The following is a 22,557-nucleotide window of genomic DNA, read 5'->3' on the forward strand; positions in this document are numbered from 1 at the left end:
CAAACAGGCACACACTTTTGGGAGGACCCATCAGTCCCCTTTTGGGACAGTAATTTTTGATGGTCCACATTATGACTCTGTGTGTTTTTATTCTTTCACCCTGTAATACCATTCTAGGACTATGTCTAAAGGAAATGGACAAAAATCTCAAACAAAAGTTGATAGAAAACAGAAAATTGAGAGTAACCTCAGTGCCACATGAGGGAAGGGTGATAAAGCAAGGGTAGGAGCATGCATGTGTTTGCTGATGTGCACGTGCTCTAGGCAGAATGCTACGTGAAAAGGAGCAAAACTGTGTGTAGTAGAACTTCAGTTACATGTGTACAAATGTGACGTGTTTGTGCCACGCAGCACTGGCACACAGCCCTGGGGACCAGTCAGCAGCAACTGTGCACCATCCGCCTGCAGCAGCCAGCAGCCCTACAACATGGGGCTGGACAGGCTCAGAGGGCGCCCTTTTCGGATTCCATTTTTGTCCATTGCCTGTTTAAAAAAACAGGCAAAACTAAATAGTGTTGTTTCGGGATACATTCTTAGATAGTAAAACTTTTAATCACAGCAAGATGTGATCACTATAAAATGTCAGGAGTGATGTGGCCTCTGTGGGAGGTAAAGGCTGTGGGTCAGGGAGTCATATGGAAGCCTCTGGGATGTGAGCTATGTTCTCTCCTGACCTAGTTCTGATTGTACTGTGTTCACGTTACAAAAACTTGTTTTCAGCTTATAACACAGACAGGCTTTTCCTGTCTGTGTTATATTGTCAGTTAAAAAAAGTTTTTAGAAATGTATAGAAAAAGAGGACAAGGAAAACACCCAGAGCAGCAGCATCACAGTGAGGACAGCTTTGTGCTCTGCATCTGAGGACGCAAGCTCGCCACTGCCCTGGCCCCTTGCTGTGCCTGAGCTTGCTCAGTGCTCGGGAGATATCAGCCCCTGCCGAGTAGGGTGCTGGGACTAGGCAACTCCGGCTCTCTTTATGGAGCATGTGCCCATTGCAGGCTGGCTGGGCGAGCACAGCCCATGCGCCTCAGACGCTGGTGGAGGAGCCCTGCGTCTGGCCTACAGTGCTCACCTCTGCCTGCAGTTGCTGTGCACAAGGAGCTCCTCGGCGATGGGCATGCGGTGGCTCCAGGCGGTCGTTACTTTGGCCCTGTGTGCCTTTACCCCACCCCCATGTGCTCATGGGGACCCCCAGACCTGGGAGGGAGGCCAGCCACTGCGCCTTTCACCACCACTGGCCCTGCCTGACTCACCACTGGGTCCATGTGCCCTGGACTCTGTGGAGGTCGAGCAGCTTTTCCCTTTTTTTCTTTTCATTTTTGCTTTCTGGACTTTGTCCTCATGCAGTTTTGGTGTTCTTTTTTACACTGCTGTGTATTTTCCCATTTGCTTCCTCCAGATTTCCCAGATGCTTCCCAAATGCTCCCGAATTATATTACTTTTACAATGAGGAAAACTAAGCATTATTTCAAGAACACTTAAAAACAAAGAATCCTGAATTTTAATAAATTTAGTAAAAATTTTGATAATGTCAATACTTCTTTTTGTAACTTAAATACAGGATGATTCAAAGCCACCTTATTCCTATGCACAATTAATCGTACAAGCAATTACGATGGCTCCTGATAAACAACTCACCCTAAATGGAATTTATACGCACATCACTAAAAATTACCCGTACTACAGGACTGCAGACAAGGGCTGGCAGGTAGGTAAATGCATTCCATTTGTTACTAAATGTTCCTGTTAAATGTCTGGTAGAGCTGACTGACAACTGAGAGGAAAATAAAGCTGCTGTGTTACTGAACTTGGGCACAGGTAACAGGCAGCGGTAGAGGGGAGGGTCATGTGCTGGTGGTCCACTGGGCCATGCCCTTCCTGCCTGTCTGTGGAGTGCAAGGGATAGTGGTTTTAGAAGAAAATCTCATTCTAACTTTACTGTCAAGGTCTCATGGGTGGGAAAGGCATGGATTGTTGGAGATGTTTCTCTTGGACCAGTGCAGTTCATTCCCTCTGTCTGAAATAAAGTCAGAAGTCCAGCCTGGCTTTCATGTTGGCATCTCCCGCCTGCCTTTTCTGCATCTCCTGACGTACACAGCTTTCTGAGATTTGCACAGGGATCATTCTCAAACTGTTGACCAAAGAGCTTTTTCTTCAAAAGGCATCTTCTCCAATTGGCCAGTATATAAAACAAGTGACAGTGACACTCCCCTGTTTAAGTCAGGGTGCCCACCGGCTCGTCTGCCTGTACTTCTAGCCGACTCCTAAGGTGTGTGGGACCCGGGCTACCTCAGACAACATTTTGAAGTCAATGTGTAATATTTCCATTGTTTTGCTTATTAATTTAAATTTTAGACCTTGACATTGTGTAAGTTTTTTCTTATTCTGTGTATCTGTGCTATGTGTGGCTGCTGACTGGATGTCCAGTAGATCCTCGCTAATTCAGACAATATGGGGAGGAGTAAGTTTGAAATACAGAATATTAAAAGCATGAGGGAGAAGAAATGTACATTTGTAGTTTTTGAATTCATTAAGTAACCAGGAATGACTACAAAATTCCTGAGGCTTATTAAGTAAAAGAGCCTTTAAAAAACGTGTCTATTGAACTATGACCATAACTATAACCAAGTGATGTGGGTAGGGGTGTGGGATAACTGTTTAGTGTTTAATGAAAAGTAAAACTTTTTTCTTCTATCTGCAGATGTGTAAACATTATAGTGAAAGTAGTCTACCAACCAAATCCCAGATATTTCCTTTGTGAAGGGTCTTTGGTGGTGGAAGATAAAGAGTAAGGCCCAGCCTCTCCTCCTGGCCTGTAGTGTCTGCATTCTGCCCTGCCTGCCTCCCTGTTCATAGAAAGGCAGCATGTCTTAGTTGGCAGTGAGGGAAATGCTGGGTTTGGAGAACACTTCCTATCCAGCTGCTTGGCAGGTCTCTTGATGCATCACATCGTAAGTCCTAGCGGTACTTACCGGAGTTAATCACAGCAAGGCTTGCTTCAGAGAGTGTAAAGCGAGAGGAGCAGAACCAGACAGTAGTCTGTCTGGTCTAGTGACCGCGTGTGGACTGGAGCTTCCTTGTGTGCTGACAGGCGAGGCCTTGGTGTCCCCAGAGAGCCGAGGCGATGTCGAGTGCCGCGCACCATGTGCGGGGTTCTGATGACTTAAGTGCTGGTGGTGGGCTTTATGGGGAGAGCGCTTCTGAAAAGCCTGGCCAGACTTGCAGTGGTATGTTTCCTAGTCTTTTCTAACATCCATTTATGTGAACTGCTTTCAGCGTCACAGGGTTTTCTTGCCAAAGAGGGCTGAAAGGGTGAAAGTCAGCCTTCAGGGGCAACCTCCTTCTGGCCTCAGTCTCCTGGAGAGTCAGTCAGGCCAGCAGGGGTCACGGTAACAGAGGGACGAGGCTCTCAGGTGTGATCTCCCCAGCAACCGTTGCCGCTGGCTCCTGGAGCAACTCTACAGCCCACCTAGGTGGTTACAGGCATACCTGCCAGTCCAGCACCCTCCCACCCAGCTGTCTTTGTACCCCTCTGACCCAGGTGTCTGTGCGCCTCCCCCAGGTGTCTGTGCACACCGTACCCAGCTGTCATTAATGCCTGTGTACTCTGCCAGCTGCCTGTGTACCCCCCCACCCAGCTGTCTTTGTACCCCCTCAACCCAGCTGTGCATCCCCACCCAGCTGTCTGTGTGCCCCCTAACCAGCTGTCATTAATGTCTACACGCCCCCACCCAGATGTCAAATCCTGTGCATTCTGCCAGCTGCCTGTACACCCTCTCGCCCAGCTGTTAATACCTGTGTACCCCCCCATCCAGCTGTCTTTGTACCCCCTCCACCCAGGTGTCATTAATGCCTGTGTACCCCTGCCCCTCAGCTGCCGGTGCACTTCCCACCCGGATATCCTAATGCCTGTTCTTCCTGACATGCCTTCTTTTCTGTCTAGATCAAGGTCTGTAAGGGTGATTCTTGCCTGTGTGAGGCTGTTCCTGGGACATCTCACACTCCCTGGCTCCAGCGGTTACGTGGGGAAGGGGATTCCCAGCTCCAGCCTCCCTTTAAGCTACAGATACGCACTCTCTTCTTTCTTTCCTTGGTGGTCCTCAGCTGTGCCCAGTACTGATCTGCTTGTGTCCTTTTTCTGTCAGGAGATTCTCAGCTGGCCTCCCAAAGCAACTGTACTTAGAGTCTGCGTGTTTAAGACCTTATTCCCATTTCCTCCTTCCTGGATTAAAACAAAAAAAGCCTTTCCATTGTTCAACCTTGTTTCTTAAAACACCCAGATACTTTTACTTTTGATGGGGGGGAGAAACTGCCAACCAAAACAGCTCTTTTTAAAAATTAAAACATTGACTATATTCCTGTGCTTTACTTTTGGTCCTGATTTATTTGATAATTGGAACATCATAATTCTTAATCTTCTTCACATATTTTGTTATTCCCCCACTCTCCTTAACAGTCCATTTTAATTTTAATTCTTCTTAGCGTTATCTATTTTTTGTCAAGTAAAGACATTAAACATGGAGAAACAATAAACTGCCATCACTTTACAAAGGAAAAGGTATTTTAAAACTAAAAATCAAGAAAACAATCTCAGAACTGAGGCTGGTTTTTTCAGTAGGCTTCAACTTGGTGAAAAACAGTGCAGTGCTTAGCAGTTCTTCGCGGCCTGGCGAAACTCGCATCAGGGACCAGCACTTACAGTGGCCAGCGCTGAAGTGAAGCCTGCAGAGTGGCACTGGGGCCGGGAGCTGGTACCAGGAACAGCTCTGGATGCGCAGCAGCTCCTGGCTCACAGTAGGGACCAGGCAGAGCCCGAGCACCGCCAGTTTCTCTTGCAAGTGTGGACTTCCAGACCGCATCCTGCCCCCGCAGTGGGATGGAAGAGGTGCTTTCCAGAGCCTGGGCCCCTGGGTGCTCGAGCTGTGCTCTGTGTCAGTCCCTGAGAGAGGATGTGTGTTGGCACTTACCACCACACCTGTTTGGAACACTTAGTGTAAGCCCACAGCTACCTTTTGGTATTTTGCATTGTCTACCCTTGGCAAAGCTTTTTGATTAACCTAGAGCAAATTCTAGGATAAAACAAGATGGTCTGAGTGATGGAAAGATGGCATATTTCTTTTGGTTGCATATTTATGCCAAAATGTTTTCTTATGATTTATAGTTATAATTATACCCAGCCCAGAATTGAGGTATTTGTTGTGACTGAAAATTTTGAGAATTCTGGGGCTATCAGCCTCTGAAGGATCAGAGCTGGTTTCCTAAAATACAGGGGGTGCACTGTGCTTCCCTCCGCTGCTTGTGGGACTCTTCTGGAAGGTACTCCCAACTGCACCCTTCTCATAAATTTCTTTACAAGCCCTCACTCACCATGTAAAATACACACTGTAGAGTCCTTAGCAGGCCAATAAGAAACTGCTCTTGAAAACCCAAGGAGTGGGGCAGTTAGGCTGATTCATGGTGCTCAGGGAGGACAGCTCAGAGCCAGTGCCACCAGCCCCAGCTGAGGGGCAGGGCTGGGAAGAGGGTGGGCTCAGGATTGCAGCTCCCCTTCACATTTAGTTTTATAGAAAATAACCTGCCTTTTCTCTGAATATAATGATGTCTGAATCACTGGAGTCAGAATCAGTGTGGTTTAATGTATGTAGCTGGGTTTGATGAAGTTACAGAGGCCTTAGATTACCTTAGAAGTATAACTATTTTATTTTTTGTGTGCCCACATTAAATGTCTCACCACTTCCTCATACTTTCTAGAGTCTTACTGGCTGAACAATCACAGGTGACAATAAATTGGGCCTCATTTGCCTGTGGGACTGTGGTGAGTGGAGAGGAGACTGGAGTATATTATGATGGCACAGAGTGGGTCCTGGTACGTTTTCAGGACGGAAGATGGCAGCTCCCCCCACCTGAGAACCGTACAGCTTGCCAGTGTGTCAGGGGTCGCACAGCAGCAACAAGGTGGACCCTGCTGGTGTCCTCCTTTATCGGGGTAGAAATCTAGCCTCCCTGTCCCCTGAAGGAGCCCTTCCTGTGCCCTGATTCCCGCTCTGCCGAGTTCCCTTTCTTCTCCTGACATGAGGCACCTTGACCCACTCCACACCAGTCAGTCCAGGAGCTTGTCAGTTTGTCCTGTACTGCAGCTTGGGGGTCACTTATGAGTGTGTGCCTGGGCAGCCATGTTCTGACAGTACACAGAGGAACTCAACCTTCACATGCCAGCTGCATCCTGTGATAAAACAGCAAGCATTGTGGTTATGGAAATACTGTAAATCATAGAAAACCTTTGTATATAAAGTTTCACAAATCAACAGGCACAATCTAGCCTGCCCCTTCATGTTGCCAGTGAAGTAACCCGTTAATGGTGCTCATCATGGCCTGTGACAAGTGTGGTACTTGAACCGTCCCTTAGAGTGGTTGTAAAGTGGTATTTGGTAGGTTTGATTTCTGAGCCACTGTTTATAGCAATTCACAATTTCATGCCATGGCTAGCAGTTCTCTGAGAAGGTTAACTGAGGAATTTAGAAATAATTTTTGGATAGCCCAGAATTTAACTTTACCACTTTGAAACTTTAATAGCCCATTAATTGTAAATTTAAATGTTAATGTAGATGTAGGAAATGATCTGAATGCATAACTTTGATCTCGCTTTCCCTGACCTTTTGGAGATCTCAAGATCAAGTTGTCTGCCAGCAGTTACATTATTCTGCGAGAGTTCCTCAAATCGTCTGTAAACCGAGATCCGAGTGTTTTGCAATAGGAAGAAGAATAGAGTGCGAGTTGAGAGAGATTTTCTCTTTGTGCCTCATGGGGTTGTTGTGAGGATCAAATAGAAACATGGATGCACTTTGCAAAGCTTTCTCTTAACTGAGGTGTGGGCTCAGAGATCTCTCAGCCTGTGGCCATTTTCTCTCCTTTGCTAGTTTGCCAAATACTTCATACTGGATTAATCCATTTTAAGTGGCTGTGACAGATACTATAAGCTAGAATTTTGTGTTCAAAAAAGTATTTAAAGAATTGGTTTATCTTGGCTCTGCTCGTCTCCAAACAGGGAGAGGTCAGCAGGAAAGGTCAAATGACTGCGGTGATGAGGTCTTGGTTTCTTACCTGGAAAATGTGGAAAGCTGACTTATTTCCAAAGAGGAAATAGCCTCTTTTTTCATGTGGACCCCTTCCCTGTTCCACAGCCTCTCTGTGTCTGCTCTCCCTGGTGCGCTGGGGTCTCGGCTTCGCCCACAGGGTCAGCGTGCTGCGCCGCGCAGCACTGCAGCTTCTGTGCCCACTGCAGGGCCTGAGCACCTTGATTTCTGCTCTGCAGGGCACTGATGTGGGAGCAATGTTTTTATTTCTCAGCAAAGAAGTGTATGAATTCTATGTATTTTTTTATGTTTCATAGAATTCAATTCGCCACAATCTCTCTCTGAATCGTTATTTCATCAAAGTACCACGTTCCCAGGAAGAACCAGGCAAAGGCTCCTTCTGGAGGATAGATCCTGCCTCTGAAAGCAAACTGATAGAGCAGGCCTTTAGGAAACGGCGGCCCAGGGGCGTGCCTTGCTTTAGAACCCCTCTGGGACCCCTGGCGTCTAGGTAAGGAAAAAAGACAAAGACCTCAGTTAATAATACATTTGCCTTCGATGTGTTGGTAAATCTTCCTTTTGCAGATGAAGGAACTACCAAATGCATTGTGGTTAAATGTTGGGATGGGTATTTGAAAAAAAAGTGTTGGATGCTACCCATGTACTTTTGTTTATAGTGGCCTGAGACAACTGAGATGTTTGAAGTTCTACAGAAACTCCACACCATGTGGCAATTGTTTCTTCATTGTGCTCCAGCAATCTTACTATAACGATGCCACTTGATGAGTAGTGTTTTTCCTTTCCTGTGGCATGTGAAAACCTCTGAAAGCTGCATTTTAGCTACTTAAACTCATTACTGCCTGATTTTAAAATAACAGGCTTTTAGCTTCATTAATAGATGCTCTGTTTTTAAACAAAAGAAATAACTGTAACAAAGTCTTGAGCCCCCATGGCAGAATCTTGAGCCCCCTGACTGGATGGGAGCTGCTTTGAGGGGACAGTCCCTCTCTGTGTTGTGTGGCCTGCACTGGCACAGTAGGGCCCTGACACAGATGAGCCAGTCTTCCTGAGGGTCTGTCTTAGGTTGCAGATATTCATGGAAAAAGTAAGACTTACAAAACAGCAGTTGGTGGGCAGAACACAAATGGTAGCTTTTGCAAAATTAACTTACTAAAACAAGGCAGCCTTAGGAATGCTTTGCCTTAAAAACTGTCTTCTTTTTGGTAATACAGAAGTGCCCCAGCCTCTCCCAATCACGCTGGAGTGCTGTCTGCTCACTCCAGTGGCGCCCAGACCCCTGAGAGCCTGTCAAGGGAAGGCTCACCGGCCCCCTTGGAGCCTGAGCCTGGAGCCTCACAGCCTAAACTCGCCGTCATCCAGGAGGCACGGTTTGCCCAGAGTGCACCAGGTGAGACGTGCAGAGGGCAGGTATGGTGGGAGGAGGTGCCGGACTGGGCTTGCTGGAGAGGAACTAGAAAGAGGCCTTGGTTCCTTTGAACCTGACACTTCCTTGCATACACCTGAGTGTTACTTTATAGGCTCCAGAAAATTAATAGCACTGCATGTGTTTGAAGAAGTCAGTGAACATTCTTTTATGTGTCAGTGTGTATAATTTAGAATGAACCTGTTTCTCAGTTGCTTTATCATTTAAAAAGCCGTGAAAAAAATTCCTCCCAAAAAGATGACATAAATTAGACAAACTAGACATTGATAGGCAGCAAAAATCTCCATTTAATGAACATGAATATTTCACAAGTTACTTGTAAAGTTGCAATGTGGGGGGAAAAATGTGCCCTGGGGGATTTTTTAAAAAACACATAGTATGACCTGTGTCCAAACGAATTCTGCTGTGGTTCCTGGTTGGCTGGCAGAATGTGGACTGTGATGCATGGGAGTTCCTGTCCTGCCAGCAGCCCTGTGCCATCCCTGCACCCCGTCTGTAGCTCCTGTCGCCTGTGTATCTTTTCCTTATTCTGAGCCCACACCAAAAAGAGGAGGGGGGTTACAAAGCCACCTCTGCCCTGAACCCTCCACTCCCCACACACCCGTTGGAAGGGGAAGACTCGGCTCCCTGTGCGGCCCCCAGTAAATAGCCTCTTCCCATCGCCTGTGTTGGCATTTTTCTTTTTCATGAGGGAAGAACTGTGGGAACAGTTGTAAGAAATCCAAACAGAGCAGAGACTGCATTTTCAGCAGTTTGATACATGAATTAAACATCCCCATCAGAATACCATGTTCTCTCATCACAAGTGACTTTACTGTGACAAGGCGACAGGCTGTACCCTGTTGTGTTAGATTAGTCTGTGTGACCGGCCGTAGGCAGTGGGTTAGGGGAAACTGGGGGGAGGAACTCATTCCTGTTTCCGTCATCTTCGGCAGGCTCACCTCTGTCTAGTCAGCCCGTTTTAATTGCTGTGCAGCGGCAGCTGCCACCAACGATCAAGCCTGTCACCTACACTGTCACCGCCCCTGTGACCACTTCGACCTCCCAGCAGCCCGTTGTGCAGACAGTTCACGTTGTCCACCAGATCCCAGCAGTCTCTGTCACCAGCGTAGCTGGACTGGCCCCAGCGAACACATACACCGTGGCTGGGCAGGCAGTGGTCACTCAGGCGGCCGTGCTGGCCCCGCCCGAGGCAGAGCCACAGGAGAACGGCGACCACAGGGAGGTGAAAGGTGAGCAGTGGGGGTGGTCATGGCAGGCGGGTTTTTAAGCTCCTAGAAACCCACCGAATTTGTTCATCCTGGCCCTTTCTAATGTGTGAGAAAGGTAAGAGTCTCTGAGCTGTCCAGGAGTATTAGTTGGTGTCATTTCTTCTCTTTTCCTTTTTTAAATTTCAGTGAAAGTAGAGCCCATCCCTGCAGTTAGCCACGCCACGCTAGGCGCCGGCCGGATCATTCAGACGCCACAGGCCACCCCTGTCCAGACGGTCACCATAGTACAACAGGCACCTCTAGGTCAGCACCAGCTACCAATAAAAACTGTGACGCAAAATGGGACTCACGTGGTGCCAATCCCTGCCGTCCACAGCCAGGTGAACAATGGTAAGCAGTGTCCCCACGGGTAGCTGGGCGCTGGCACCAAGAGCAGAGGCCTTTTGCTCCTTTTTATGCATCACGGTCGGAGCCCAGTGTCTGGTTCTGACTGTTAATTATTTTCATCTTTGGAGGAAATGTCTGTATTTCTGAGCTGTAGGATGCCTGGTCACACTGTGGAACACTCAGGTACTGGCTGTGGACATGGGGTCCCATTGGAGGGCCTAGCTGAACAGGGATCAGGTTTCTAAATACCCAGAAAGAGAAAATACTCCTACCTTTTGTGGATACCTGGTTGTGGCTTAGAAGCAGCTTAAGGTTTTGGTGGTAGAACCTATCTTCTGAAATGTCCCCCAGGGAACAGTGCTAGTGGAGCCTTCTGCCACCCAGCCCTGTGGGGCAGAGCGAAAGGTGGGAGTCCCAGTTGGCTGTTAAGTCCGCTCAGGAGTTTGGGGTCCTGTTTGTTGGAGTGAGGACATTCCAGCAGTGGGCCCTCGCACAGGCACAGGAGGGTCTGCTGTCTGCACATGGGGGCCCCTGTGCAGCCCTGGCTCGAACCCAGGCCCCTGCAGGGCTTCAGGCAGTGGAGCCAGAAGCTCTCCATGCCCATTGATGGCTTAACTGTTGACCTCTGAACCCTTGCTGAGTTGTTGAGGAAGGAAGAAGACCTTTTGAGACCAGTACTCATCTCCTGTGACTCTGATTCCTACCCTGCCTCTCCCTAAACTTAATGGAAGAATAAGATCTGGAAACTTTTCTGGGGAAGACTAACCCCCTGAGAGATGGTTGTTATTTAAGTAACAGCTGACACATCCCAATCTATGCATGAATTGAGAAATTCATAGTCATGTGTCCATTTGAAATGCTTGCCAAGTGCTGTGTCTCCTAAGTAATATGAATTGTTCAGACTTTGTTCTCTTCCCTCTGAATAACTGCTGTTGTGGATGGTCTTGACACGGCAAACCTGCTGGCCTGGTGTGCGGCTGAAAGCAGGCCGTGGCAGCCTGTTTCTGGTCTCAGTCTTTCTTCCCAGTCATAAGCCATTGGTGTAGACCAGTGATTCCCAGACATCATGTGCCTCAGAATCACTCAAGGGTCCCCTCCCAGAGTCCCCGGTAAGCAGATCTGGCCTGAAATAGACATTTCTCACATGTTCCAGGTCATCTGAGAGCCATCAGTGCAGATTAGGGGCATTTATGTCCACCTGTCTGTGTGATGGCTTTTTAAAACTATATCGCTTTCACTTATTTAAGTTGCGTATCTAAAATTTTTCTAATAAATTTCTTAATAAATTAGGGATTAAATTTTCCACTATTGAAAATACTGATGTTTTAAAATAAAACTTTCACATTCTCCTTTGAAATGTGCTACCGGCTCTGATTCCCCCCACCCCAACCCTTGCAGTGCAGACCCCCACCCCCCACTCATTCCCTATTAATGCCGTATACTGTTCGAATGTTCTTAGCCGAGCACAATTTTTTCTCTTCAACAACAAAACATAGAAACATGAAAAATAAAATTGTGACTCTTAAGGATTGATTTATCAATTTTTATTATTATAGAATTAATCAAACCCAAACTATAATTCTTACAAAAAATTAAAGTTGTATTAAAGATGCACTTCTTAGTGTGTCAGGGCCTTAGAGAAAAGCACACAACTGTTTCTTATGGTCCGCGGCAACTTCTGCCAGCGGTAGGCGGCGCTGGACAGCCTGAGGCCTCACCCCCCCCCAGAAGGAAGGCTGGAAGGAATGCAAAATGCCTTCCGGCTTCAGTCATCTTTTAGCAGAAGCTCTCTATTACCTTTCCGTGTCAAGTTGGATCGCTTCTAATTTGGTTGCAGTCTTTTACTTAGAAATCACTTGGCTCCAAAAACGGTTTACTGCCTGGTCAATAGCAATCCAGTGTCACAGCATCCGTGTTTCCAGCTGTCGCTTTGTTCACTCTCCGGGAGGCTGGTGAGGTAGGAGGTGGCGGCAGGTGAGCTTCGGGAAAGGCCTCCTGGGTAAGCGGAGGCTCGGGGGTGATTTTCCTTAAACAGTGTCAGGAGCTGCTTGGACGCTTCACAGCCTGGCTGTGACCTCCTTTCACTCTTGAGGAAGGGAAGACACACCTGTTACCAAAGCTTCTGATTTAACATTAAATATTAACATTTTTCTTTTAATATTAATAATTTTCTTTTAAACTTTTTATTAGGGAAAATGTCAGATATTCTGGAAATTAACTCATAGCCAGTCTTGTTCCATTTCCCTCTCATCTCCTCCCCACCCAGATCCAGACACGTCATTCCATCTGTTACTACTTCAGCATGCAGCTCTCAAAGATAACTCACTTTTAATACATAAGCACAATATCATTATAATGGTTTTTAAAATTAATTCTTTTATATCTCTATCTCCTTGAAATTCAATCATGTTTTTTTTTTTAAGTGTGGTTAAATATCCATAAAGTTACCATTATCAAGTATACAGTTCAGTGGCATTAAGTACATTCAATGTTTTGAAACTATCACCTCTAACCAGTTCAGAAGCATTTTGGGATGCTGAAAGGAAACGTCATACCTGCTAAGCAGTTCCCCTTCCCCCACTTACCTCAGCCCCTGGTAACCACTAACCTGCTTTCTGTGTCTATGGACTTCCCTATATTGGCTATTTCCTGTAAAAGGAATCACACTGCATGTGGCCTTGCCTGTCTGGCCCCTCTCACGTAGCATGAGGGTTGGAGTCTGTATCCGCACAGCATCCTTTTTCTGGTGGAGCACGTCTCCCTTGTTACCCACTCCTCAGGCGAGGGTATTGGGTGGTCTCATCCTTCCAGCTGTTGGGGATAACGCTGCTGTAAATGTTCATGCCCAAGTGTTTGTTGAAGTTCTGGTTTTCATTTCTTTTGGGCATGTACATAGGAATGGAATGGCTGAGTCCTATGGCAGCTCCATGTTTAATTTACAGAGGGCTTGTGCAGTTCCCCACAGTGGCCGCCTCTTGTGCTCCCACCAGGGACGTGCAAAGGCCACGTCACCCACATCCTCCCTGGCTTGCTTTCCAGTGTCTGCTCATGGCTGTCATAGTGGGTGTGATGTGGTGACTAACTGTGGTTTTGATTTTCATCTTCCTCCTGACTAGTGATGTTGAGCATCTTTCGTGTGCATTTTGGTTATTTGTGTATCATCTTCAAAGAAATCCCTATTTAAGTCCTTTACCCGTTTTTTAATTGAGTTGTCTTTTTTTGTTGAGTTGTAGGTGCTCTTAATGTATTCTGGGTACCAGGTCCTGATCAAATACATGGTGTGCAAATGTTTTCTCCCCCATTCAGTGGGTTTGTCTTTTCACTTTCTTTTTTAGTATCTTTAATGTACAAAAATTTGTGATTTTAATGAAACCTAGTTAACCTGTTTTTCCCTTTTGTCTCTGGGCATTGGGTATCATATCTAAGAATCTATCCCCAAACCTGAGGTCATGAAGGTTAACCCCTTTTTCTTCTCCTAAGAGTGTTGTAGTTTTAGCTCTTCTGTTTAGGTCTTTGATTCATTTTGAAATAATTTTGTATTTACTGTGAGGTAAGAGCCTAGCTTCATTCTTTAGTGTGTGAATGTCCAGTTGTCCCAGCACCATATGTTGAAGAGACTGTTCTTTCTCCATTGAGTGGTTCATGTGAATTTTAGGATCAACCTTTCCATTTCTTCAGGAAAAGCTTTGGGGATTTGGCAGGGATTGCATTGAGTCTGTAGATTGCTTGAGTAATAAAAGCATCTTAAAAATATTGTCTTCTAATCCACGAGCATGGGATGTCAGTCCATTTATTTAGGTCTTTAATTGCTTTCAACAGTATTTCAATTTTTCAGTATTGAATTTAGAAGTTTTGCAATGTTTAAGTCTTGGTTCAATTTCTTCTGATTTTATTCTTCTCGTTTTCTAAGTGGAATTCTTAATATCCTTTTTATATTCTTACTTGCTTCTGTCTAGAAATGCAAGTGACTTCTGTGTGTTGGTCTTTTACCTGCAACTTGGTTGAGTTCCTTTATTAATTTTAATGGTTTGTGGTTTAGTGGGTTTCCTTAGGCAGGCTTGTTAGGATTTTCTGTCTGTAAAGACGTCATGTGCCAGTAGGGGTCGTTTTACTTCCTCACCCATTTGGGTGCCTTTGTCTCTCCTGCCTGGGCTCTGGCTAGAGGTGCAGCGGCAAAAGCAAGCACCCTCGTCTTGTTCCTGACCCACGCTGGGCCAGTGTGGAGTGGGTCTTCTTCCTGGGGGCTTCTGGGGCTGCTTGCACTGCTCACAAGAAGGCCAGACATGCTTCTGGCCATCCCTCAGCCTCTGCCTGTGCTGGTCATAGTCAATCTTTGCTGAGCCTCTGCAACCCTAGGCCTCTGCCTTAGGGGACATCAGGAGTCAAGAAAAAAAGTCAACTCACACTGCTGGCAGTGTTCTCCCGTGACCCTGAGGGAGAGTCTCCATCATGCTCACAGGTATTGTTCCCTCTCCTCACAGACAGTGGCTCCCAGCAGTCTGGCCGGTGCCTCACTGGGATCCTGGCCAGTCTTGCCATGTTTGTGTGTGGCCGGGCCCCTTACTGTGAAGGAGGTGGAAGGGTGTTGCAGGGTGAATGTGATAGCTGGGGATGGCTGCACCTGAGTGCTTGCATGACATGTTCTGTGACAGCCTGATGCTCCTAGGATGCCCCAGGTCTCTAGGAGTCACCTGCAGGGTTCACGTGTAGTGAGCAGAGCACCCGCTTCCATCAGCACTGCCCTGTGCCTCCCGTGGAGTGCTCGGGACTCTCTGGAGGGCATGGAGGCAGAGCCCCCTGCTAGTGTGTATGTGGCCTTGGGCAGGAGGCGCAGGCTCTGCATGCCTGTGGGCCCACTGTCTCTGAGGCCGGTGCGCTGGGGGTGAGCCTGTGCACTGACCCTCGGTATTTGGGGCTCTGTGTCTGTACATGTCATTAGCTGTAACTGCAACTCAGGACGTGTGGGTTTCACAGTCACCCTGGGCACATGCAGAACAGCACAACATTAGAGTCAGCCAGAAGAATGTAGGCTGGGTGTCATTGCCATCCCAGCACCCACAGGCTCTTGTTCATAAAGGGACCCAGTAGCTGTTCTTCAATGAATGAAGGAGTGTCAGAGGCCCCACATTAATCAGGGTCTAGTCATGCAGCCTCTTTGTTCCCTGAGGTCATAGCCACCCTGGCATCCTATCTAGGTCAGGGGCCTGTTCTCTCCAAGGCCAGAGGCTGACAGTTCTTGGGGTAGCTGGCCTTGGGACTCTGTCTGGCTAGTCTTGTGATTGGGAGGACATTGACCTCCAAAGCCCCCCTGGGTGGCTCCCAAAAAGATGTCCTCTCTCCTTTCCCCTATGAGTGTGTGAAGGAAAAGGTGAATGTTACCCACCACTTGGATGTTTCTCTGAGTTGGGGATAAGACAGGTCAGCCTTGGTTGCAGTATTGCTTCTTGCACTGCTCCACTAGCCAAGTAGAGTATGCAATAGCCAGTGAGCATCCCCACACGTGGCCCTGGGAGGGGACTCAGCAGTTGAGGGGTGTCTGCAACGAGCTGTGCACCGTCTCTGCACCTTCTTGGTGGTATCGAGTCTTCCAGCCCAGAAGTGTGGGCTGGTCTTCAGGCTGCTCGGATCGTGCGGCCCTGCGGTGAGTCCCCATGTGCCTTGAGCAGCCTGACTCCATTCCTGTTCCCTTCCCTTTGGGTTCCCAGGGCAACTGTTCGCCAGCCTGATGCCTCTGTTCTGGGTTCTTTGCTGTTCTTCAGCTTGGCTTTCCAGCTGTTTCCCATGTTTGGTCTGGGAGAGGCTTGGAGGAGGAATTCGGATGTGGGTGCCCCCACATGGGGTCATCAGTGAGGTTGGCAGTTCTGCCCCTGCCCCAGGGAAGTTGTTCCTGGGTCCCATAGCTGCTGGGAACTGTCCACCCAAGAGGCCAGTGTCCCCCACCTCTCTGGTCCCAAGTCAAGGCAAAGAGGGAAGGTGGAACAGAAGCAAGGTCGAGAGCAGCCACCCTAGTCCTTTGGTCCCCTCAGTCCTGTTGGCTTGTTCTCTCATTTATTTCCAAAGCCATGTTCTTCCCAGAGACACCAACACTCCATTTGTTTGGGGTTTTCCTAAAAGGTCCCACAAGTGTACCCCTTGCATGCCTGAGAAGACCCACCTCTGGCTTTTGTGAGCAGGCTTTTACAAGCGTGTGCCTCCTGACCTAAGACAGGTCCTTCTCGGAAGAGCGAGGCCTTTGGGCAGCAGTACAGGCTTCTCACAAGCCAGATACAGCCAAATTAGCAGTTTGCTTCCTAGTAGCTCATGGTTTCCGGTGAGGGTTTGGCATTTTCCCTGGGAGCCTGATGCTGAGCCAGAGCAGGTGAAGGAGATGCGAGCATGGGGCCGCTGGGAGGGCTCACTCAGGGAGCCTCCTCCTCGTCTCTAGCTACTGGGGTGGGGGAGTGGGAGAGCAGCGACCCAAAGGAGCTCAACAGAACATGCCCATGGAGCTAGCCGACTTACTGTCGAGGGAACAGGCCCAGCCCACGTGCACACAGATAGCCAGCAAGTGGCTGCCCAGCAGTGGGTTCCAGCTGGTCATCTGGGGTTGCACCCGCTCTTAGTGGCTGGGCAGCAGCTTGCAGTTCATACCCGCAATGACACGGGGCTTTCCCCGGTGTTCTGTTTTTATGATTCTTCATCAGAACCGGCCGTGGTGCCTTCACCTCCAGCACACTCCTCATGAGGCGCCATTAGTTTCCTCTCCCACCATGGACAAATACTCTCACTTCTCTCGGGTAAATACCCAGGAGCAGAATGGCTCAGCCACGCGGTCGATGTGTGATGCCTCCTAAGATGTTCACAGATGGTTTTCCCAGGTGGTGGTGCTGGTGTCCATTCCTGTCAGCTGAAGATGAGAGTCCCAGTTGTGCCACACATAGTGTGGTCAGTTTTGGTTTAAATTTGCATTTTCCTAATGATTTCTCATGTTAAATGATCTTTTTGTGTGCTTGACATCTGAATATCTTCTTGGGTGAAATGTTTGTTCAAATCTTTTGCCTTTTTCAAAAATTGAATTGTTTCCTTTTTACTGAGTTACGATGTTCTATTTAAGCTAGACACAAGTCCTCGTCAGATGTAACTGGGACTTTGGGATGGTGCTGCATGTTGGAACGGGTGGAGGGGCAGTCCTGGCATTGTGCTGAATTGGGGCTCCCCTTCAGGTGGACTCAGTGTGCACAAGGGGATGAGGTGGGAGGGCAGAGGTCTCCCTGAACAAGATGCTGTTTTTCTGGGTCCTGTGAGAACTTCCCACCCGATCCTGCCTTCTCACTTTGAGAAAGTGGGGCTGTTGTATATGTGGGACAAGCCTCCTTTTGTTCCTCTCCTGGGGTTTGCCTGCTTGTGTAGAGCCTGAGGCAGGTGAGGACAGGAGTAGGGAGGCCTTGGGCCCAGCTGTGGGGCATGTCCCACATTGGCCTGCAAGGAAGGAGGGTTGCTCAGTGATGAAGACCTGGGTGGGGATCTGGGGGCCAAAAAGATGCCGGGAAGCCAGTCCAGGGGCTCATGGGCACAGGTCTGCCTGTAAACTCTCTAGGTTTGTGGAACTCAGATGGGGGTTAACTGGCACAGACAGAGGGCTTTGCCTGTTAGCCTGAGCCCCATGCCCCTACTTGGGGTGAGGTGATCCAGGAGTTCAGTGTGGAGAGGGCTCCAGGGGGCCTCTGTGTGGGAAGAAACTGGCAGCAGCAAAGCCATCTGCTGCCTGTCCCGCCTTGGCCCTGCCCGGAGCCTCCGCCTCCCCAGGGCTCTGTCGTGTAACGCACTATTTGAAGTGATGAGAAGGGTGCCAGGTGTTACTAAAATAACCATACAGGTATTCACTGCAGGGTTTCTGCTCCAGGGGCCTGGCTGTGCCACCATGCACATCACACAGAGAAACTGGCCATCTGGGCAGTGCCTGGGGACCCAACAGGATGAGGGATTACCTAAGGGTGCGGGTCTGACTCGCTGTCTTTTTGCAGCAGTGGCAAGTCCTCTGCACATGCTGGCCACGCATGCATCTGCGTCGGCCTCCCTGCCCACAAAGCGCCAGAATGGTGACCAGTTGGAGCAGCCGGAGGTAAAGCGGGTCAAGACTGAAGACAGCGAGAGCATTGTCATCGCCCTGAGCGTGGACACGCCAACACCAGCCGTGAGGGAGAAGGGCGTCCAAAACTAGCAACGAGGCGTTCTTCTACTTCAGTGTCAACTCTTCTGGTGCCAAAAGGAGACACTGCCTCTCACCGACGCTTGGAGCGCATTCTCTCGGTGGGTAGAGGGCCCTGCGGTTGGACTTCACCTCAGCACTGAAAACACAAACCCAGGTGGCCTTAAAACTCCTTAATTTAAAGACAGAAGTCACACCTAAACAGAACCACACACACCAAAACCTGGTTCCAGCCGTGTCTCCCTGCGCTCAGCTTTTAACTCCCAGTAAAGACTCACCGCCTCCTTGAGGGGACCTGCAGGAGCCGCCCCGCCACCCTTGGGGACCCTTGGGGCTGGTGCTGGCAGACAAGACAGTATTCTGTTGTTCACACATGGAATTAGAATATTGTGAGATGTACTCTCTTTCTTTACAGAATAATGGGGTCTTTGGCATTTCAGATCACTCCATTTCTACTTTGGAAGCCGTGGAGTACACAGGGCCCTTCATGTGGATCTCACCTGGGAAAAGAAACAGTGGAGTTTCGTTTGTCCTGTTGCTCGTTTTCAGCCGACAGAGTGATTTGCTTTTGTCCTGGTACAGTTGAGGTGGAGCTACTTGATGACATCCACAGATTTTCTGTTAGAGAAGCTGCCTGATGAATTTTAACCCACCTCCTTTTCAGCGTGCAGGACAGACGGACGCTGCATGTTCCCTGAGGAAAGACCTCTGGACACAGAGCTGCGCTCGCTGCTTCCCTTTCTTGCTACTTGTGTTTGTTCTTTGTGTTGACTTGACTCTGTCCCAGCATAATTTTCCACTCGAAGTAAAACGAGTCTCCTAAGTATTGTGTATGTTTAAAACGACACAACTAAGTACTACTACCTTTGGAAACAAACTTCTGTCTTTCCCACACACCCTTTCAAACAAACATCGCACGTTTCTCTTTTGCGTGTGTGCTACTTCAGGTGCGGAGCCCGTGGCTGCCGTAGGTATCGTCCCACCAGTGGCCCGCCGGGCTGGTGAGAACAGCTACGGGGCCCGAGTGGAAGCCGCCGGGAGACACACAGGCCTTGGAAGCAAGCACCCTGCGGGGCTAAGCCTTGTTAACCTCTGGGTCCTTTCTGATCTGTAATAGGAGATTCCCCTCCACCTTTCAGAACGGAATCCGGTCCTCAGGCTGACTGCTCTCCTGCAGAAAGTGAAAGCGAGAGGCCAGGAAACAGGTGAGAGCTCGCGAAGCCGCAGGCCCTGCACAGGCCCAGCCCCGCTCCTCTGGGGGCAAGCCACTCGCCTTTCTGGAGGGTTCCAGGGGGTCAGGGCCAAGCAGCCATGCAAACAGGAGGGCTTTGGCTTTGTGTGAGTTTTTAAATGTCATCATCATAACGTTATTTATTTAAATGTAGTTATTTTGGTATTTAATTTTTTTTTAAGAGAGGAAAAAAAACCTGTATTTTCCTGGTGGAATGAAATGGCTCAGAATGGTATATTTAGGCAATTTCAAAACATTTATTATTTACCTGAAGACCAAATATGATAAATCTGTTCAAAGTATTGTGTGTCAATCCATAGTATGGAGCTGTCACAATGTTACTGCAGATGATGCGTATTAAAAATTATGAAATTACTGCACACTAGCTGGATTTATAACTCAGCCATTTAAAAAATAAAAACAAAACTATCATGTGAATGAGACCACGTGTGTGACAGTAGCAAAATCTAACGTGCACACTGAAGCATGGCTGGATCAGAGCACCTCGTGGCAGCCATCTGCCTCTTCCAGGCACTGGACAGAGACCTTGAAATGTATGGGTTTGTCTTTTCACTCAGAAGGTTTGCAACTTGCAGAATAATTGGGATTGCATTGTGTCCTGAGTGTGGGGTCAGGTCCCTCTAGAGTCATGGCACCTGCAGCTCCTGGACCATGAGCTCTGGCGAGGTGAGTGGACGAGCCCAGCCTGTGGGAGGTCAGCTCAGGAGGCACTAGGCAAATGCAAATGCACTGTGTGTCCTGGAGATGCATCTGCACAGCAGCACACCTGTCGCCGTCTGGAAAGACTTGGTGGACTTTTCCCTCTGCTGGCTCAGCCTGTCAACTGGTTATTTCTGAGCCTGTGGGTCTGGAGGGGTTTTGCTGGGATTATAGATAAGAAAAAGGCCCAGTTCTCAAATCTGAAAGAAGAGAAGGTAAGTCTTTTGCTGTAAGACCGCTGGAGTATGCCTTTTTCAGAGGTGTGAGCATTGTTTGCTTCTCATTCTTGCTGCCTTATTCAGTTGGCTCTTTGATTGGTACGTAGAAATTGAGAATATCAAAGAGAGGGCAGAAAAAAAACCCTGGATTAGCAAACTACCATATCCTAGGCACTTTGAAAGTTTTTAAAATTTAACTCTGGATCCCCAAGAGCTCATAACACACCCAGGGTCACTGAGCTGTGTCCTTCCTGTCCTACTCAATGCCTGGTGCTATGTCAACAGACAAGTTGCGCTGAACTCCCTCCCAACTGTCCGCTGGCGGTTCCTAAGGGACTTAATTCCAGAAGTCTCTGCTTTGACCTTTGCCAAACCTCTGAGCTCCCTGAGGGACAAGAAACTTCATTTCAGCAGCTTTGCCCTGAACCAAACAAAAATACAAAAGGAAAACTAACATACGATCCATGTGATGTGGTGCATTCCAGGGTGTCTGTGCATGGTTTTTGGATTGACTGTCCTCTCGCGTCGGTAGAGTCCCCACGTGGATTGTTGAGCTCCTTCAATACACCACCCCTCGCATCTTTGTCCTCTGTTAAAACAACAGAGTAGACGGGAGCCGTGGTTAAAAGGGGCTTGGGGTTTCTATGCTGTGTGACACAAGAAGATAGTGACAATCTTCAAGTCGTAACCTCCACTGTTCTAGAAAGTATAGTGATAATTTGTGTGCAAAGATCTGAAATTTTAAAAAGTACCAAGTTCCTGAAATTCAATAAAATATTTTTATTAATTTTAATTGGATACTGAGTATTATTGTCATTTCAGTAGATGAACAGAAGCGAGCATTTCTTTTTTGCTTCATGCTCTTTTCTGAGGCTGGGGCACGGACAGCAGCTGGGAAGGCACTGTTGCTGGAAGGGGCACCGTGTCTGCACAGGATAGAGTGTGGGGGTCCCAGCGGGTAACAGACCTGCTGCTTGTCATCCATGACAGTGGAGTGTGAGAACTGACTTTGAGGGTCCTCTGCAGACTTACCCCTCAACCTAAGGATAAGGACCATTCAGCAGATGAGGTATGTCCTCGCGGGAGATGAAGATCTCATCACATAGGTGCTTGCTGTTCAGGTCCCTGCGCCGCAACACCTTGATCGTCCAGCTACTAGAGTCTGTGTTTCAGACTGAGGTTTCCTGAAGCTTGCAGAGTGAGCGCTTCAGTACCAGCCTGGTGGAGGGAGCTCCTTGGGAGCTGAGTGAGACGGGAGCTTAGTGTTCAAGGAGAGTCCCCGGGTGGGGGGCAGCTCGTACCCCACAGTGATGCTGTCACTGAAGACAATCTGTACTAGCATAACAGGAACTCCTCATCTACTAAGAGACTTTCTTAACAAAAGGAAGCTCATAATTGGCTTTTTCAGATCTGTTGTCCATGTTTTATTAATAGATGCTTTGAAAATGCATTATGGTCTTAACTACCTCCCTTGCTCAGGAAAATCCACTCTGGTAATTCATTAAGCTTACCTTGTTGAGGCTAAGCCGAATCAAAGAAGAGGTGACAACTCTTCCAGAGGATAACCTACCTTTTTCCTAGAAAAAGAGGCATTAGAGAGAGGAGGCCTTCAGGCATGGGAAACTCTTCAGCTCTGGTAAGGTCTTCCATGCAGCAAAAGCGCTGGTGATTGTTGTAGAGAGGCCTACACATAAGGCCACATTGCTTGATGACAGAGGGGCACATCATGAGCCTGTGTGCATCACCACAGAGTGAGTTCAGGCCTGAATGGGGGGCAGAACCCCATGGTGTATAGTGGTTTCTGCTGCAGTGCGCTGGCCAGCACTCACTGGAGGCCTCTGAAGAGTGCTGCACCAGGTCAGCACACCTGGTGTTGCTCCCGTGTGTGTCCACAGCAACTCAAAGTTAGATTTTAACAAGGGTCTCGGGACCTCTGGTGATGTGACCAGATGTGTGCACAAATGTCCTCATTCCGCAGTGTCCCCCACGAGGCCCCAGTGGTGAGCATGCTCTGCCCTGGGCCTCCCGGGGGTTGCAGCTGGCAGCAGAGCAAAGCACCTCCCCTAGTCCTCTGAAAAAGAAGTG

At 48.3% G+C, this 22,557-nt stretch overlaps 1 protein-coding gene across 4 annotated transcripts in view; it reads left to right on the forward strand.

Moving 5' to 3' along the window:
• FOXK2 (forkhead box K2) overlaps window positions 1-21,265 on the forward strand; it is a 78,891-nt gene extending 57,626 nt beyond the window's left edge. The window contains exons 4-10 of one of the 4 annotated variants that reach the window (XR_008997525.1): window positions 1,562-1,708; window positions 7,391-7,584; window positions 8,306-8,481; window positions 9,453-9,749; window positions 9,915-10,118; window positions 18,119-18,404; window positions 18,744-21,265. Coding sequence is in view for 2 of the 4 variants with exons in the window: in XM_036910764.2 (XP_036766659.2) it covers window positions 1,562-1,708; window positions 7,391-7,584; window positions 8,306-8,481; window positions 9,453-9,749; window positions 9,915-10,118; window positions 18,119-18,315 (1,215 nt within the window). In the remaining 2 variants the exon portion in view is untranslated. Of the gene's footprint in view, window positions 1-1,561; window positions 1,709-7,390; window positions 7,585-8,305; window positions 8,482-9,452; window positions 9,750-9,914; window positions 10,119-18,118 lie in introns of all 4 variants that reach the window. The other 3 variants (XR_005029930.2, XM_036910764.2, XM_057501897.1) reach the window with 3 other exon arrangements.
• The last annotated feature ends 1,292 nt before the right edge of the window (window positions 21,266-22,557 follow it).

The sequence above is a fragment of the Manis pentadactyla genome, chromosome 4, assembly GCF_030020395.1.
Source record: "Manis pentadactyla isolate mManPen7 chromosome 4, mManPen7.hap1, whole genome shotgun sequence".
Lineage (NCBI taxonomy): Eukaryota > Metazoa > Chordata > Mammalia > Pholidota > Manidae > Manis > Manis pentadactyla.